Source organism: Chrysemys picta, chromosome 19, assembly GCF_011386835.1.
Source record: "Chrysemys picta bellii isolate R12L10 chromosome 19, ASM1138683v2, whole genome shotgun sequence".
Taxonomy (NCBI): Eukaryota; Metazoa; Chordata; order Testudines; family Emydidae; genus Chrysemys; species Chrysemys picta.
The window spans coordinates 7,932,462-7,950,890 of NC_088809.1; the positions used below are offsets into that span (position 1 = coordinate 7,932,462).

An 18,429-nucleotide genomic window follows, 5' to 3' on the forward strand; every position below is an offset into this window, starting at 1 on the left:
CGATACTCCAGATACTCCATCCCGTTGGGAGGACAGGTGCTGAACTACTTTTTAAGACATAGTTTAGGGCCCTTGACTCACATGGATAGCCCCAATTGGATTCAATGAGATGAATTGCAGAAGTAAGGACTAATTACATGAGTAAAGTAAAGGTCTGTGGGGCCATTGAACTCAATGAACACAAGCTAGATTGGGCCCTCCCCTTGTAGATTTGGGTTGTTAAAGGAGGCCATAGGAACAACCTGAAACTTTTCTGCATTCTTCATTGCCTAAGCATCACTGAAGGAAACATCGAAATGCAGCATCCAGGAATTTTAGGGGTTTTTGTTTTAAAAAGGGACACCGTCCTTTAAAAGGAATGCTGGAGGAACCACTATTGTCCTTCCATATATTGCTACTAACTTAGCCTTAGATCATTAAAGCAAAGAATTTTAAAATGCTAATTAACTTTCCACCACTTGGGCTGGCTGCTTGCTTCATTTAGTTTTGTACTTCATTTTGTTTGGACAGTGACATCAGAATAGTCAATAACTAAGCCACCCAGTCCCTTGCCCTGTCCATGCAGCAAAGTTCTCTTTCTTACTATCAGCCCATCACCCCAAGCTACCCCCAAAATCATCTCCCTCCTTCAAACATGTGCAAATTCACATGCCCCAACTTACTGATCACTTAAAGTTATGCATATTTACTTCTAGGATCTAATCCCATTCACGTTGAATTCAGTGACAAATCCCACCAATGGGATCAGGATCAGACTTCATCAGTCGATCCCGCTGCTATTTTTTGTTCCTGGTCTCTGATAGACGCCGTATCAAATGCTTTACTAAGATCCAAATAGGTCAAGTTCACTGAGCTCCCTTCACCTGCTGACTCTAATTCTATCACAAAGTAGCCAGTTTCTCTGGCAAGGCCTATTCTTTGTGGGTGAAATTCATCAGTTTCAGCACCATTTAAAGTCCCACTTAAACCCTTAAGCTTAAGGTTTGCTCAATTGCACTTCTGCACAAGGGTTGAGTCTCACCATAGAAACCCACTCTCATTATTGCTCTTTGTTCCATTAGCCAAGATATTAAACTTTCCGATTCTCATGCATTAGCACAAGGCTGTATCCACTGTAACACTGCAGAGGGGTGTTAAAATTCAAGCTAAAAACCCCAGCTGATTTCAATGATTTTTTTTAAATTGACAACTATATTTCTATCAATATACTAAAACTACAATTTTTGTCCAAGGTATTTGTCATTGCCCCTTTAAGAATCCAGGGGAAGATTCCTAACAGCCCGGCAAACATGATAAGAACACTACAGCTAGAGTATTGGAAAATACTGCCCGACCCCAAAAGATTTCCTCAAATAGTCACATTTCTGAAAAAACAGATTTTCTTCTGGTGTGTTCCTGAAGTCCCCTTTTTTAAGAGTTCATTTCCCACAAATACTGTCGCAAATAAATTCACTGATTGGAACATCCAGGGCAACAGCAAGTTTGAAGCAAGTGTTATAAAAATATTCTGAGGCCCTAACTCAGAAAGATACTTATGCATGTGCCTAACTAAGCACATGACTAACCTCACTGAAGCTACTGGAACTCAGAAACAAGCTACAGACCCAGGATTATTTGAAGAAAATATTCCCCACATATTTGTGAATAAGGAATAAGTGTGAGAAGCTGCAGACAGAGGCAAAAGTCATCTAAATCAGGTGTTCCTTATGAATTGTTTGTCTGGTTCTAATTGTCACACATACATGGGGCAATGAAGTGATTTTAATGGGGGCTACATGGAAGTTGAACATTGCTGCGCAGTGGGCGTCACTGTATTTCTTATGGGCTTTTTTTAAAAAATGTTGTACTTGGACGCATCTTTTTTTTTTTTTTAATTTTATGCAGTAAAGTTACAAACAAACCACCAAAAATGCATTATAATGCTTTGATCAATGGCACTACCAAGGAACTGTGGCGGTCACATGGACAGCTAAATCAGGATGTTATGCATGCTTCAAGTCATGAAATGTTTCAGTAAGACAATAACTCTGATATGAGCATGAAAAAAAAAGAAGGGATAATTCATTTTCTACCTGCTTCATTTCATTGACGGACTGAGAACATTTGATACAGAAACCACTGAGAGACTCAAGCCCCGATTCAGCAAAGCATTTGATCACAGTTAACCTTAAGCATGTAAATCCATGCCTATGCAGCAAAACACTAAGCACATGCTTGACTTTAACCATGTGGCCCTATTAAATCAGGGATTTAAAGCCAAATGTGTGCTTGATTGGACCGAGGTATCAATAGAAACACGAAGCCCCATTACACAGTCACTTTTTAGAGCAGATCTACACATTAACGAGCTGCGGCGAGAAGGCTGGAAGGAACAAGGACATCTAGAGCAGACTACTTACGTCTGAGAATCTCCCTCTGCTTCCGGACGTACCACGTGTAGAGCGCTGCCCGCTTCTGCGTTTTCATGGGTGTTCCCTTGTTGAGGTGCTGGGAGAGGTGAGACTGATTCAGGCCTGTGACATCCACCACCTCCCTCTGGGGGATGTTGTGCTGCTGCATGTAACCTTTGATCATTTTTGCAGCCCGCCAGGGGTCCTCGCTACAGGGGGAAACAAACAGTTAGTTTGGTCTGGGGGAGGTGCCCAGGGTAAGCTTATTCCAATGACAAAAACCTCAGGCTGATTGCTAAGAATCTATTACTAATCGGATGGCAGCATTAGGCTTTTTGAATGCACGAGTGAACCCAGAATCCATTACAGGTGGGCACCCAAAAACCCACAACAGGATTTCCTTTCAGTTGCCTAAGGTGGGCAGTTTTACTGATGATGGATCGGCCTCCTTAAAAATCACTCTATCCATGAACCCAGCACAAAGACAGATCCCCACCCTGCTCCCCTGGAAGACACTTCACTCCAAAGGGGGCAGGATCAGTCCCTTAATCTGAATCTGAGCCACAAACTTACTCCTTCCAGTCACATCCTACTTCCCATAGGAATAACCTCAGCTGGGTGAAAAGTAAATTTGATAATGTTGCCCAGTGTTTAAAGCAAGGGACCGAGAGTCAGGAATTCTAAGTTCCATTCCCAGCTTCACCACTGTCAAGCCACCTAATCTCGGTCTGGGGCTCAGTTTACTCACTGGTAAAATAGAAATAAAACTTGCTTGCTGCACAGGGATGTTGCAAGGCTTAATTAAGCATTTTGAGATCCATCATGCTTGGATTAAAGGTCCAATAGAAGCATTAAGTAGGAGTAGTAGTAATGGTAATAATAATCACTCCCCTCGATATGTATGAACAACATGTTCCATAATGGGAGTTCCCTACATAAACACAGCAGATAGTGAAGACTTCTAATTTTGTGACAATTGGACATTTTTCTTTTTTACCTAGCCTCTGTTCTATGCTCTTTCACGCTGCATTAATGAGTTATCCCCAAAAGAACTGAAGATCATTTGGAGTGTTACACCAAAGAACGTAGCCTTTGTTGAGACCCAGACCTTAACAGCTTTAAGGTGCTTTACAAATTACATCCCACAATCGCTTTATAATGGTAAATATTTTAACCCTTCATTAATAGTGAGACTCACAACTTACTCCTAAGCCCTCCTATGATCCGGCTGCCTTCTGCAAAACCCAAGTAAAGAGATAGGCTGAGCAGATAGATGCTTCACAACTCTGGGAGACCAGGACGGGGAAGAACTTGTGAAAGTTTGCTTCAAGTCAGAGCAGATATTTGGACTTGGGTCTGAAAAGCCCAATTTGGAGGACCTTCAGGGCACGTTGCAAAGTTCATGTTCCCCCCACCAGGCTTTTAAAATCAGGATGGGAGAAATTATAAGCTCGGAGAATTTTAGGAGGGAGAAGGTGATTTGAGCTTCTGAGTTCCCTCTGTAGAAGGTTATATTGAATTGTAGTGCTGCACTTTAATTATAGTTGGATATGAAGACCCCAATTCTTCAATGGATTTAGGCACATGCTTAACCTTATCCACTCTCAATAGTTCCCTTGGAGTCAACCGGGCTACTCACAGTGCGTAAGCAGTGTCGCCAGCTGTTACAGATTTTATCACAAATTTTGTGACATTTATTGTTTTCTTCCCTTAAATTCTGAGCTCCTGGAGTGAGTGATTATGTGAGAATCTCAGCTTTCATGTACAAAAGTCATATTTTTAGCCCTCATGGTAGCAGAGGGAAGTCCGAAAACAGGAGCCAAATACACCCTTAAGATTCAAAAACCAGAAGACAAATTTATTATTTTTTAAAATCTGATTATTTTTGAGCCACCGCTCATGATTTGTAATGTTTGGGCTTTGCAAGTGTATCAATATTTGCAGGATCAGGACCTGATTTTAATGTATTTTTAAATTATTTTCAGGGCACCTCCTTGGCCAGGCATTCTTTTTTGGGGTCCATATAATTCTAACTAAATAATAATCACATTATATGGTAAATACTGCTAAATCTGCTAAGGGTAGTTGTTGTAAAGACAGGTTAATATGCAAAAATACATTTCAATTATTTAAGATGATTGGATTTATTTTTATAGACAAGGATATACGGTGAATTAAAAGGAAGTGCTTTATGCTGAAAAATCATTTTTGATCATGAACTTGGTCACAGTTGTGCACTAAAATAATGAGATATTCTAATATTTTACTTGGAATAACCATCCAACTGCATTTTCAGATCATTTGTTATTTTGGATCCTTCAACTTGTCAAGGAAAAAAAAAATCCCATAGATTCTTACCTTTTGTCCTGAAAGCAGCTTGAAAACAAAGCTACTAGTAACCAACATGAAAGTGAGTTCGGAAAAATATTGTTATAATAGTGCACTTTTCCCTCGTTTCCCCTCTAAAACAATAACTATTTGATTTAAAGAGATGCGGTCAGGCCCAATCCTGCTTTCTCAAAGTACTGAAAATTCGCACTGATTGTTCCGTGTTCGTACAGCACCTAGCACAATGGGGTCTTGGTTCATGACTGGGGCTCCTAGGTGCTATGATAATAAAAATAACATAAAAAATAATAAATAAAATAATAATAATAAGATGAGTTTGGGGTGTATTGATTATGGAATGCAGGATCCAAACACTGTTTAGTAGACTCAAAATTTGACACCCTACCCCTTAATTTTGCTACAGCCATTAATAAAGTCCCTCCAATTATTTTGGTGACTTTTTCAAAAGGAGTACGTCAGTGACATTTTCCCTACATATTCATTCATTTCTATGACACCAGTCATCGTGGAATGTATTGTACATACATGCACCTCGTTATTATTGTACCAGTGCTTAGGAATCCCAGTCTAGGCGCTGTACAAACAGAGAACGGAAAGGTGGGCCCTGTCCCCAAGCGATACGCTGCCACAGCCTAGCACTGAAGGACCCTCCCCAATAACAAACGTGGGCGCACATATGATGGCGGAAAACGTTTCTAGTCAAACAGATTTGGTTTGTTACAAGCAGTGTCAAATTAAATTATATGATTGTAAATGATGTTCAAAGTCCATTTAAACAGAACTGGACTGAGGCAATCCACACATCAGTGAAATATAGAAAAAACTCATGTCTAGAAATACAGAAAGACCCGGAACATACATAAGGTGGCTTGAAAGTGGCATCTCATTGATAGGCAACTGTAATTACCGTAATTAAATGATTTTTCAGAACTTGCTGACTTTGCTCTATATCAGGGTCCTTTTTCTTTCTGAGCACCCCCCCCCCCCGGCTATAAAAACTTCATGGCCCACCTGTGCCACAACAACTATTTTTCTGCATATCCAGTAGATTAAAAGCCGGAGCCACGTTAGGGGGTAGCAAGCAGGGCAATTGCCTGGGGCCCCATGCCACAGGGGCCCCACAAAGCTAAGTTGCTCAGGCTTCAGCTTCAGTGCCAGGTGGTGGGGCTTGGGGACCCAGGCTTCTGCCCCACATGGCGGGTCTTGAACTTTCCACCCTGAGTTCCAGTAAGTCTAATGCTGACCCTGCTTGGCAGACCCCCTGAAACCTGCTCATGGCCCCTCGGGGAGCCCCAGCCCCCTGGTTGAGAACTGCTGCTCTATATTTCATGCCATGCCCTCAAACCTGTAAAAACCCGGGCAGGGAAGCATAGTTCAATTGAACTATTCCCATACGTTGAGTTACTCATGTGCTTACGGGGTCAATCCTGCAAACTCTTAATTGTAGCAAACACCATTGCATTAGGGTTGTGACAGAGTTCCAGGTCCAGACCATCTGGGGAAATCTTCATTCGTGATGCAGAAAACCAAGCTGCCCCATTCCCCCAACATAAAAATGGTAGAGTCAAATCTGATTGGTATTATCTGCAAGTGGGGCCAATGAAATCAGTGGGAAAGACAATCAGGACTCTAGGGCCACTGTCAGCACTTCTCCTGCCTCCCATCATTCTCCTACAGAGGCATTTGTCCTGCACTTCTCATCCCTAATATCTTGGGTGACATCCTCCCATTTCTTATACTTCATCAACAGTGGTGAGACATTCCCCCCAAAGCTTACAGGAATAGTCACTTCAATTAAAGAGGATAATAACTGGCTTGCCCCAACTGTGTCTGCATCGCGTTCCATTTATAGTTTAGCAAGCGAGAATACTGGTAGAAATATTCACCTAAGCAGTAAACTTTAAGTCACTACTAGAGACTTTTTTCAGAAAGTGAGTTTGAAACTTCACCACCTCCACACCAACTGGATTTTAAGGGTTACACTAATCCAGCCAGTGAACAGAAACAATGCTACATGACCCGCCTCCAGTCAGCACTAGCCAAAATATCTCAAATGTTGAACACTCAAATGAAATGCTTGCAAAACAAACAAATGAGCAACCAAACAAACCAAACAACAAAAAACACCCTACCAACCAAGGATCATCTGTGGAAAGGGGTCAGTGAAGAATTTTGAATCGTGAATACATCGCGCGGGGGAGGGGGGGAGAGGAATTTCTTATGAAGAGAAAGAAATCTATTCAGTCAATTATTCCCTACAGATTATTGTGAAGTTCTACCTGGCTCTGTGCTGTCATCACCACTGCCCCTAGCTATGGGAAGACGGAGTCCTGAGAGGTTCCTATTAGCAAAGTTCAGATAGTGTTGGCTCTCCCCAGTTTATTCCTTTGTTATGAGTCACCTCTCTCCCTGTATGATCTAGGTGATCCAGCAGCAGTCTGTCTTGGTTGCAAATCCACATTAATCTAGCCAGGTTTTTCCCACTCTGCCCGGGGATTACAGGTACACAGAGATCCAGAAAAACTGTTAACTACTCTGGTCACAGCCTCTGTTCTTGACCTGGCTGGTTGCTGCTGGAAATTGAATGTCTTCTCACAAGACTTGCCCTCCCTTGCTTCTGTGTTCCTCTAGAGCAATCATATTATTGCACATATTTAGTTAAAGATTCTTAAAGAGCTCATCATTTTAAGAGCTGGGTTCTATTTACCAAAGGCAAAGAGCATTCAAGATTATACAGAGAATTACCTATAAAGCTATGGCTACTGTAAGAGGCAAGGAAGCTTCATTGCTTTCCTGTTACCTGGGAAGATGACGAAGAGAGCAGGAAGTGACTCATATATACACTCTTATATTACATTTTTCATCCATCCATCTCAAACTGCTTTATAAAGGAGGGCAGTATCACTATTCCCATCTTACAAAAGGGGACACAGGGAGGGGAAGTGATTTGCCCATTGGTCACCAGGGCCGGCTCCAGCTTTTTTGCCGCCCCAAGCGGCGAAGCGGGGGGGGGGGGGGGGGGGGGAAGCTCTACTGCGCTGCTTCATTCTTTGGCGGCAATTCGGCGGTGGGTCCTTTGCTCCAAGAGGGACTGAGGGACCCACTGCTGAATTGCGGCCGAAGACCCGGACGTGCTGCCCCTTTCCATTGGCCGCCCCAAGCAGCTGCTTCCTTTGCTGGTGCCTGGAGCCGGCCCTGATGGTCACAAAAAAGGCCAGAGCCAGGAATAGGAACCCAGATCTCCCGAGTCCCAAGCCAGTGCTCTACCCACTAGACCACACTGCTTCCAATCCATATACGGATTTTCTTCGTCTGTCATTGGCTTATCTCAGATGAATGATTTGATAAAATTACTGGACAATGAAGTTACTAAAATAGAGTAACTCAGCATTTCTAAGAGAAACTGGTTAACTTTGTACAGGTACTAAGTTAAGATAGATTTTCTGAGCCCAATCATTAACTGGTGTGAACGGAACATTTTCACCCCCACCACGAATCTGGACCGTAACTCCTTCCATGTGCATAGCATTCTGTGTTTTTTTCAAAGCAGATAATGGGCCTGATCCTGTGTTCCTTGTCCACCCAACCCCTCCTATTGACGTCATCAGAAGCTCATCCCTAAGTAAAGATAACTAACAATAATTTGTCTGTGAATGCATGACCCAAACCAGGGCTTTTCTAAAACCATGCCTAACCTTCCGAGCGGAGGTTGTCTATTCATAGCTAAGTTGCATTGTTGATGTCACATGAAGCTTCTTTCCAAGGATTCCCTCCCTCTCTCACCCCCACCCCTCCAGCCTTGAAAAGAGGTAAATAAAACTCGACAACATCCTCAGAGAAATATGCCAAGAATTTATACTCCTGGATTATAAACCAGGCTCTCTGCATAGACCATCTATCTAATCTGTATCTCTCGGTACACACGCAAAGGCTTAAAAGCTCCTAGGTGTGTTCAGTCACCCCTTACCCTTTTATTTTAAACAGACTTCTTTATACTACATTGAAAGGCTGCCTCTACACCAACAGATATTCAGCCAGGCATTTCTCACCTCACCTTCCAGTTATAGGTGGATTTTTGCGCACCTCAGCAGCGGAGTGCATAGAGCGAATTCCTATTGTCTGCATGTAGCAGTCACATGTCCCCCTTAGCAGGAGTCATTCAACCATCATTATTAATTATTATTATTATTATGTACTGAGGATAGCTCCAGCCATGTGCTGGGCACCATCCCAACGCTCAAGGACAATCACTGCTCCACAGAGCTCACAATCACAAATGGACAAGTAGGCCGAAGACAAGGGAAGTCACACAGCAAAAGGCAAGTTATAGGTAAGCCAAAGTCATTGTAAGCAGCATGGAAGAAGTGGGTCTTTAAGAGGATTTAAATTTGGACAGACTAGGAGCCTTGCAGATGTGGCTGCGCTATCCAGAAGGGGCCACACACAGAAGAAGGCACAGCAGGGATTGCGCCAGAAACTATTATTCTCTGACCAGAGGTGGCAGGGGGACTACTAAGGCACCTGAGGCAAAACCCCACTGAAGTCAATGGAATCACAGCAGGGATGGGTTTAGTTCAGAGTAACTGCAATGGTTACTTATTCTTATACCTCAGCTCTCTCTCCAAGTACATATGAGCAGCCATACTGGGTCAGACCAATGGTCCATGTAGCCCAGTGTCCTGTCTTCCAGCAGTGGTTGGTGCCAGATGCTTCAGAGGGAATTAAAAGAACAAGGCAATTTATCGAGTGATCCATCTCCTGTCTTCCAGTCCCACCTTCTGGCAGTCAGGGCACACCGAGCATGTGGTTGCATCCATGACCATCTTGGCGAATAGTCATTGATAGACCTAACCTCCATGACCTCAGCTAATTCAGTTTTGAACCCAGTTATGCTTTTGGCCTTCACAACATCCCCTGGGAATGAGTTTCACAGGTTGTGCATTGTGTGAAGAAATACTTCCTTTTGTTTGTTTTAAACCTGCTACCTATTAATTTCATTGGGTGATTCCTGGTTCTTGTGTTATGTGAAGGGGTAAATAACAACACTTCCATATTTGTTTTCTCCACACTGCTCATGATTTTATAGACCTCTATCATGTCCCCCCACCTTAGTTATCTCTTTTCCAAGCTGAACAGTCCCAGTCTTTTTAATGTCTCCTCACATGGAAGCTGTTCCATACCCGTAATCATTTTTGTTGCCCTTCTCTGTACTTTTTCCAATTTCGAATATATCTTTTTTGAGTTGCAGCAACCAGAACTGCACTCAGTATTCAAGGTGTGGGGTACCATGGATTTATATAGTGGCATTATATTTACTGTCTTATCTATCTCTTTCCTAATGGTTCCTAACATTTTGTTAGTTTTTTGACTGCCACTGCACATTGAGAGGATGTTTTCAGAGAATTATCCACAATGACTCCAAGGTCTCTTTCTTGAGTGGTAACAGCTAATTTAGACCTCATCATTTTGTATGTATAGTTAGGATTATGGTTTTCCAATGTGCATTACTTGGCATTTATCAACACTGGGCAACAAACTGGCAGATGAAATTCAATCACCCAGTTTTGTGAGATCCCTTTATAATTCTTCGCAGTTTGCTTTGGACTATCTTCAGTAATTTCATATCTTCAAAAACTTTGCCACCTCACTGTTTAACTCTTTCTCCAAATCATTGATGAATATGTTGAACAGCACTGGTTCCAATACAGATCCCTACTATTTACCTCTCTCCACTGTGAAAACGATCCATTTATTCCTACCCTTTGTTTCCTGTCTTTTAACCAGTTACTGATCCGTGAGAGGTTCTTCCCTCTGATCCCATGACTGCCTACTTAGCTTCAAAAAGCATTTGGTGAGGAACTTTGTCAAAGGCTTTCTAGAAGTATCCACTGGAATGCCCTTGTCCACATATTTGCTGACATCCTCAAAGAATTCTAATAGATTGGGAAGGCATGATTTCCCTTTACAAAAGCCACGTGACTCTTCCCGGACATGTCCTGTTCATCTAAATGTCTGATAATTCTGTTTTTTACTATGGTTGAACCAATATGCCTAGTACTGAAGTTAGCCTTGCCAGCCTGTAATTGCCAGGATCACCTTTCTTAAAAATTGGCATGACATTAGTTATCCACCAGCCATCTGGTACAGAGGCCGATTTAAGTGATAGGTTACAGAACACTGTTAGTAGGTCTGCAATTTCATATCAGATTTCCTTCAGCACTCTTGGGTCAATACCACTAGGTCCCCGTGACTTATTACTGTTTAATTTTATAAATTTGTTCCAAAATCTCCTCTATTGACACCTCAAAATTTGGACAGTTCCTCAGATTTGTCATAATGGCTCAGGTATCGGAGTCTCCCTCACATTCTCTGCAGTGAAGAACAAATCAAAGAATTCATTTAGCTACTCTTCAACACCCAGTTCCTTCCTTTGCATGTTCCTGTGGCACCTTGACCATCCAGTGGCCCCACTGATTGTTTGGCAGGCAGGCTTCCTGCTTCTGAGGTATTTATATATTTATTATTCATTATTATTAGGGGTATGTATGTAGTTTCAGCCTCCATTATGGTGTTTTTAAAAAGTTTCCATGCTGCTTTCCGGCATTTTACTCTTGTGACTGTTCCTGTTAATTTCCATTTAACTAGCCTCCTCATTTTTGTGTAGTTCCCCTTTCTGAAGTTAAATGCCATTGGGATGGGTTGCTTCCCCCCCAGGATGTTAAATTCAATTACATTATGGTCCTTGTTACAGAGCAGTTCAGCTATATTCACTTCTTGGACCAGAACCTGTGCGCCACTTAGAACTAAATCAAAAATTGCCTCTTCCCTTGGGGGTTCCAGGACTAACTGCTTCAAGAAGCAGTCATTTATGGTGTCTAGAAACTTAATCTCTGCATCCCATCCTGAGGTGACATGTTCCTAGTCACTATTGGGAGAGTTGAAATCCCCCATTAATATTGGGGTTTTTGTTTTTATAGCCTCTCTAATCTCCTTGAGCATTTCACAATCACCATGATGGTCAGGTGATTGGCAGTGCACTCCTACTGCTTTCCTCTTATTATTCAAGCATTTCTAGCCAGACTGACTGTGGTACCATTTGATTCATTTGAAGATTTTTACTATATTTAATTCTAGGCATTCTTTCACATATAGTGCCACTCCCACACCAATGCAACCTACTCAGTCATTCCAATATATTTTGTACCCTGGTATTACCATGTCCCATTGGTTATCATCATTCTACCAAGTTTCTGTGATGCCGATTATATCAATATCCTCATTTAATACCAGGCACTCAAGTTCATCCATCTTAGAATTTAGACCTTGTGTATTTACATACAAACACTTAATTAAATATTGACACATTTTGTATCTGCCTTCATGTGATGTAATTGAATGGGGCTCTTTTTTGTTTGACTGTTTCCCTTCAGTTCCAGCCTGTACTTTATCAACTTCTATCCTCTCCTCTTTACTGGAATATAAAATCTCTCCTTTAATAAGTCCCCAGCTAAGGGATCCGTCTGTCCTAACCGTGTGCTCCTCCACACCTGTTAGCTTCCCCCAGCCCTTAGTTTAGAAACTCCTCTACAACTTTTTGAATTTTACATGCTAGCGACCTAGTTCCTGTATAGGCGCCTCCTTTCCCAACAGGTTCCCCAGTTCCTAATAAACTTAAATCCCTCCTCCCAGTGCCATCATCTCATCCGCACATCAAGACCCTGCAATTCTGCCTGTCTAACTAACCCTGCATGCGGAACTGGAAGCATTTCAGAGAATGCTACCATGGCGATCCTGGATTTTAATCTCTTACCTAGCATCATAAATTTGGTCTACCTTTCCCTATGTCACTGGTACCTACATGACCATGACCACAAAGGTTTCGCTTAGAGCAAACTGGGAGTTCTTTGCAAAAGCCCCCTCAGGGAGGTGTGCCTGATCTTAAGAACATAAGAACAGCCATACAGTGTCAGACCAAAGGTCCATCTAGCCCAGTATCCTGTCTTCCGACAGTGACCAATGCCAAGTGCCCCAGAGGGAATGAACAGAACAGGTAATCATCAAGTGATCCATCCCCTGTCACCCATTCCCAGCTTCTGGCAAACAGAGGCTAGGGATACCATCCCTGCCCGTCCTGGCTAATAGCCATTGATGGACTTATCCTCCATGAATTTATCTAGTTCCTTTTTGAACCCTGTTATAGACTTGGCCTTCACAGCATCCTCTGGCAAGGAGTTCCACAAGTTGACTGTGTGTTGTGTGAAAAAAAATACTTCCTTTTGTTTGTTTTAAATCTGCTGCCTATTCATTTCATTTGGTGGCCCCTGGTTCTTGTGTTATGAGAAGGAGTAAATAACACTTCCTTATTTACTTTCTCCACACCAGTCATGATTTTATAGACCTCAAATCATATCCCCCCTTAGTTGTCTCTTTTCCAAGCTGAAAAGTCCCAGTCTTAGTAATCTCTCCTCATACAGCAGCCATTCCATACCCCTAATAATTTTTGTTGCCCTTTTCTGAAACCTTTTCCAAGGCCAATATATCTTTTTTGAGATGGGGCGACCACATCTGCACTCAGCATTCAAGATGTGGGCGTACCATGGATTTATATAGAGGCAATGTGATATTTTCTGTCTTATTATCTATCCCTTTCTTAAGGATTCCCAACATTCTGTTCACTGCCGCTGCACATTGAGTGGATCCTGTCTGCACCAAAGGCAAGCTTTGAACTGAAAGGGCAAAATTCTGCCCAGAGTTATTGTCCATGCAAACCTACCAGCTTTAGTGGGGTTACACAGGTGTCACTGGGGAAGGGGGACAGAATTCAGACCTTCATCTACTTTGGAAGAGGACAGGTGTAATGAGAGGAGCATGGGGTGGACTGTCACACACCTGAACTCTCCGGGGACCTAAATGGCAGGAGAGCACACCAAGGCAAATGAAGATAGAGAGTGCAAATCTTGTCAGAAAACACCCTCAACACTACAGGGAAATTTCCTAGTCTGATCAATGCATCTTCACCAGTGTCTGAGCTAAGTCATCTTTAAGGGAGTATTAAGCTAATCGGCCTTCTCCCCCCATCATTTGTTTTGCCCCCGGTTATTGTCTCAGCTGTACAGATTGTAAAGTGTCTGCAGATGACATACAAGCCCTGTGCCTAGCACAATAAGGGCCCAGACTGGGGCACCACAACAGACATGACAAACAATTGGGTGCAGCAGATACACCTATACAGAGAATTCTAGTCCATTTGATCGAGGGCTTGGAGAGAGCGGGTGTTTCCCAAGGGGTGGAAAGGAGCTGTGGAGGTGGCTAGGTGAATCCCCGGCGGATAGATTGATTGAACGCTGCTGGAGTTTTGCTGGATGGTTATTAGGTGTTAGGGCTCCTGGAGGCCCTGTATTATTTCAATCAAGGGAACTGGACGTGCAATCTGTAGGTCTTGGGGACTACAGCTGGGTGCATTAGAAACACCCGCTTTGTACACAAACAAGAGGGAGCCTCCCGTGCATTTCCCCCCTGTGTCTCCCCGCTGGAAGCCCCGGGGCCGGGATTTCGCTGCCTTGCGGGAGTGCAGGCCCCGCTCTGGTACCGCAGCGCTCCCCCCGTCCCCGACAGCCCCAGCTCCAGCGGGCTTCTGCTGAAGATACCTGGCTGTGAGGGGGGGGTTTCTCCCCCTGTCCCAGGTCCCCACCCCGGTCGTGATGTCCTCCCCGCCCCCCAAGAGGACAGCGCCCCATTCCCCGCCCCGCTGGCACCAGGCTCGCCAGGGACACGCGGCCAGGCTGGGGCAGCGGTACCTGGGCACGGCCCGCAGGGGGGGGAAAGAGAGAAATCAACTCCATCCCCCCCAGCGAGTCCCGACCTGGCCCTGCCCCTCCCCTCCTTCCTTCGCCTGGCAGCGGCCGAAGCTGGGGTCCCGGGACCGGGCCCCCTCCTTTCCTGGGCACCCTTTGAGGCGAGCCCGGCGCTGCGCGTGTTTATTTATTTAAGAGAAGGCCAAAAAAAAAAACCCAACCCCCCAACACCCGCGCCTGGGGTTTTCCTCTCCCCCCGCGGGCTGCTTTACAGCTTCGCCAATGAATAACCCGCCTCTCCCCGCAGCCCCGTGTGTATCTTTCGGTTGATGATTTATAGAAATAAATTAATAACACCCCCCGCTCCACGTGCGGCCGGCTGGGGTTGCCCCGGAGCAGGCGGAGGGAAGAGCGCAGCCCGCGGGCGGCCCTCGGGTTGCTCCGGGCACAGCGGGCGCTGCCCAGAGCCCGGGCACTAGGGTGCAGGTAACGCCCGGGACGGGCCCCCTCTGCCTCCGTTCCGCCGCCCCCGGGCAACAAGCGCCAGCGCGGCCCAGAAGCGGGGAGCCCCCGCGGGGTCCAACTCCTCCCGCACCGCGCGGAGAGAAGTCCGAAAGCAGCCCCGGGGAGCACAGAAATCCCCGGCTCCAGCCGCTGCTCCGCCTCTTCGGGCGCTCGCTAAGCACTGGCCCCGGCTTGGGCCGATTTGCAACGCTTCGAAACCAAACCAGCCCCTGAAATACCCACCCCGAGCCTCCCACCCGTGCCCGGGGATTTGGTCATCACACGGGTGGGGCTGGCTGTTTGCACGGGTATTTAGCCAGGGCTCAGTTACGCGAAGATCCTGCATTCGTTCGGCATCCGAATTAAAAGAGTAAAAAAAAAAGTGACCCTCGGCCTGGAAAGCATTTTCTCAGCTCGCTTCTACTCTAAACTGCAGCCTTCGGCTAGAGACTTTCCTGGTCTGTTCAAGTCCCTGGGGTTAATAAAGGGCCGGGCTGGGGTTAGTTGATATTTTGCTAACGAAAAAGAAACAATGAACGACGTGGATAATTAGTAACTAACTAACTAACTACCTCGACGGGGCAACAGAGCTCGGGGAAGCCGGTTTCAGCGTTTGATCAACATCCCCTGGCTAGCAGGCAAGAAACCGGCTCTCAACGCGCAAAGTTACACCGAAGTTTGATTCCTTGGCTGGGCTCGCTCGGCAGTGCCTGGATCTGCTCAGAGTTCGCTTTCTATTTTCTTGTTACGTCCATCCTCAGATCTCCCCACCCCACCGCGAATCCACTCGGCAGGAGAGAACCCCAGAATCGGCACCGGACTGGTTGGCTACGGGTTATGGGGCTGCCCGGGTGTGGTTTAAAAGCGAGGTGTATACAGGGGAAAGAGAGTCGGGAAGGGGTTTTTTAAGGGACTCTTTCAAATCGAGTTTTAAAATAGAACAAAGCCCATCGCCGCTGCCTCGGGTCTATTTTCCTTCCCTTTGAAAGTTTAGTTTGAGGCGCCCAGCACCCGCGGGTGGGCACAGACAGCCGCTCTGACAAAGTGGGGTTCAAAGGAGCAAAACTTAATGGAATTCAGCATAAAAAAAAAACCCACTCCGATTTACTTATTCACACGTGCCTCTCTGGGCCCGAGCCCTGCGCTCCGCACGCCAGGAGGTGAGGGCAGAAAGTGACCCGGCAGTCGCGGGGGCTCCTGCTGCGTTTAGACGCGGTCAGAAATCGATTCCCTGGTCACCTGCTTGCGGGGGGAAGATGAGGGGCAAGTTCCCAGGGGCTGGGGTGACCTGGGTTTCAGAGTCCGGGGACTACGCTGCCTAGTGAGCGAGAAGCGAGCCTTCATCCCACCTGGGCCTCTGGCTGCCGGGCTGGGGGGAGAAGAGGGAGCCCCGTTTGTACCTGATCATCCGATCCACCTCCGCCCTTTGCTCCACGGCCTCCTCCGTGTTGAGCGCCTGCAGCTCCCGGAGGATCTGCGGGGTGTCGAAGTCGTCCCCGTCCTCGGAGCCCTCGTCCCCGGACAGTTTGCCCTTGCTGTGGCCGTTGGTGAGGGTGTGGAAGACGGGCTTGCTGTCCGCCTCCGTCCCGCTGCCTGGGGACAGGGGCAGGTTCTCCAGCTTCACCCCGAAGCTGGTGGTGGGCACCATGTCCTCCAGGGCTTGGATCAACACCTCCTTGGTGACACCGGAGCTGAGGAGAGCGCTCAGAAGTTCCTGCTGCAGAGAGCTGAGCTTGGACACCATTTTACCAGGAGGGGAGAGAGAGAGAGAAGGGGAGGGGGGTAGGGGTGGGGTGGGGGGGAGGGAAGGTAGGTTAAAAAACACCCCAAAGTCTTGGATTCCCCCCGTGAGCCCCAGACACCTGCTCCTCCTCCGTGCCCTGGTGAATCTCCTTTGAGAGGGCTCGGCAGACCTCTACCTTGCCATGATCTCCTCCATTAGGCAATATAAGATATGCAAATCAGTGGGAAGGGAGAGTCATTCCTGCAGGATGCAAATGGAAAGGGGGGTAGTGGGTAAAGGGTTTTGGGGGGGGCACAGAAGAGGAGCAGCTGCTCTGGGCCTGGATTTGACGGAGTTCGTTGTGTTTATACGGGTGGCTGAAACCTTTCGATTGGTTCTGTTTTTATCAGCCAAACTTTAGCTGAACTTTGGACTTGTTGGGCAAGGAGGCAGCCAGCCCCAAGTGCACCAGCTCCAGGCTTCTCCAGCAGCACTGGGGCTTGGGAGGCCAGGAGGAGGAATTCGGTAAATTCGAGCAAAACAAATCAAAGCCCTTTAAAACAACCCAAAGCCTTAGCCTCTCAGCCGAGCTATTTACCAGGAAAGGTGAGCTGGGAGGGTGGTGTCGTGGAACTGGCTGGCAGGTCAGACTGGGGAAGAAGTGGGCTGTAGTCCACGAAAGCTTATGCTCTAATAAATTTGTTAGTCTCTAAGGTGCCACAAGTACTCCTGTTCTTCTTTTTGCGGATACAGACTAACACGGCTGCTACTCTGAAACCAAAGGAAAGGCAATCTGCAAAATATACCAATTCAAATTAAGGGGGAGATTGCATTTTGCTTTTCGTTTTCATTGGTATTTTCATGTGGATTTGGTGTCTGAGGGAGCTTGTTAACAGAAACAACATCGAAGCGTTTGCATTAAAAAGAAAAAGCGCAAGCAGACCCAACCAAATGTCTTGTTCGGCAAAGCAGGACTTTCCCTTCTAACGCCCTTTGTGGGGATGGTGGAAGAGGAATCAAATGTAGTGGTTAGAAACAAGAATTTAAAAAACCAGAGGAAGAGGGGGGAAAACCAAAGGGACTCGTTTATATTATTGTTTAGGATCTTCACCTGCGCAGATTTTAGTCTCTGGGAATATTATGAGTAGTGTGGTGTAGCCGAGAGGGGAGAAAAAGATAGGATTAGTCCAGCGGTAGCTGTCTGTGCAACGATCAGATGTTTGTTGGGGGTTGTGTTTCTAAAACAAAGAAATCGGTTTGTAAAAAAAAAGTCGCATTTGCTAAAATATCTGGGGAGCTTTTCTTTGTGTTTCTGCAGCTGCAAAAGAATTTTGAAATAGAGAAAAGACCGATTTTAAAAAGCATGGTTGATTGTATGAAAATAAAACAATGAACGCAAACTAGTGTTTAAATTGTTTTTTTTAAAAGCTCTAATTAACTTAAATTTAAAAAAACCCTGTGTTTATTTTAATCCGTGTTTTCTTGCATTTCAATGCAGGAAATATTTTTTACCCAGAAATGCTGGTAAAGAAAATGCATTTCCCCCCGGCATTAACCAAATGCTATTTTAAAAACAATCAACGCCTCATGCTATGATTTTTAATGTATTAAGCTTGAAACGAGTTAAGATTTCTTGTTTCACGACTGTTCGTGGGTGTGTGGAAAACTC

General features: G+C 45.4%; 1 protein-coding gene across 3 annotated transcripts in view; it reads right to left on the minus strand.

Annotated features, from left to right (window-relative positions):
* Positions 1 to 18,208, minus strand: part of HNF1B (HNF1 homeobox B) — a 62,138-nt gene extending 43,930 nt beyond the window's left edge. For all 3 annotated transcript variants that reach the window (XM_005298839.4, XM_005298838.4, XM_024099708.3), the window contains exons 1-2: positions 16,438 to 18,208; positions 2,400 to 2,599 (exon numbers count right to left, since the gene is read on the minus strand). In XM_005298839.4, the coding sequence (XP_005298896.1) occupies positions 2,400 to 2,599; positions 16,438 to 16,781 (544 nt within the window). In that variant the 5' untranslated portion in view covers positions 16,782 to 18,208. The remainder of the gene's footprint in view (positions 1 to 2,399; positions 2,600 to 16,437) is intronic.
* Between the last annotated feature and the right edge of the window lie 221 nt (positions 18,209 to 18,429).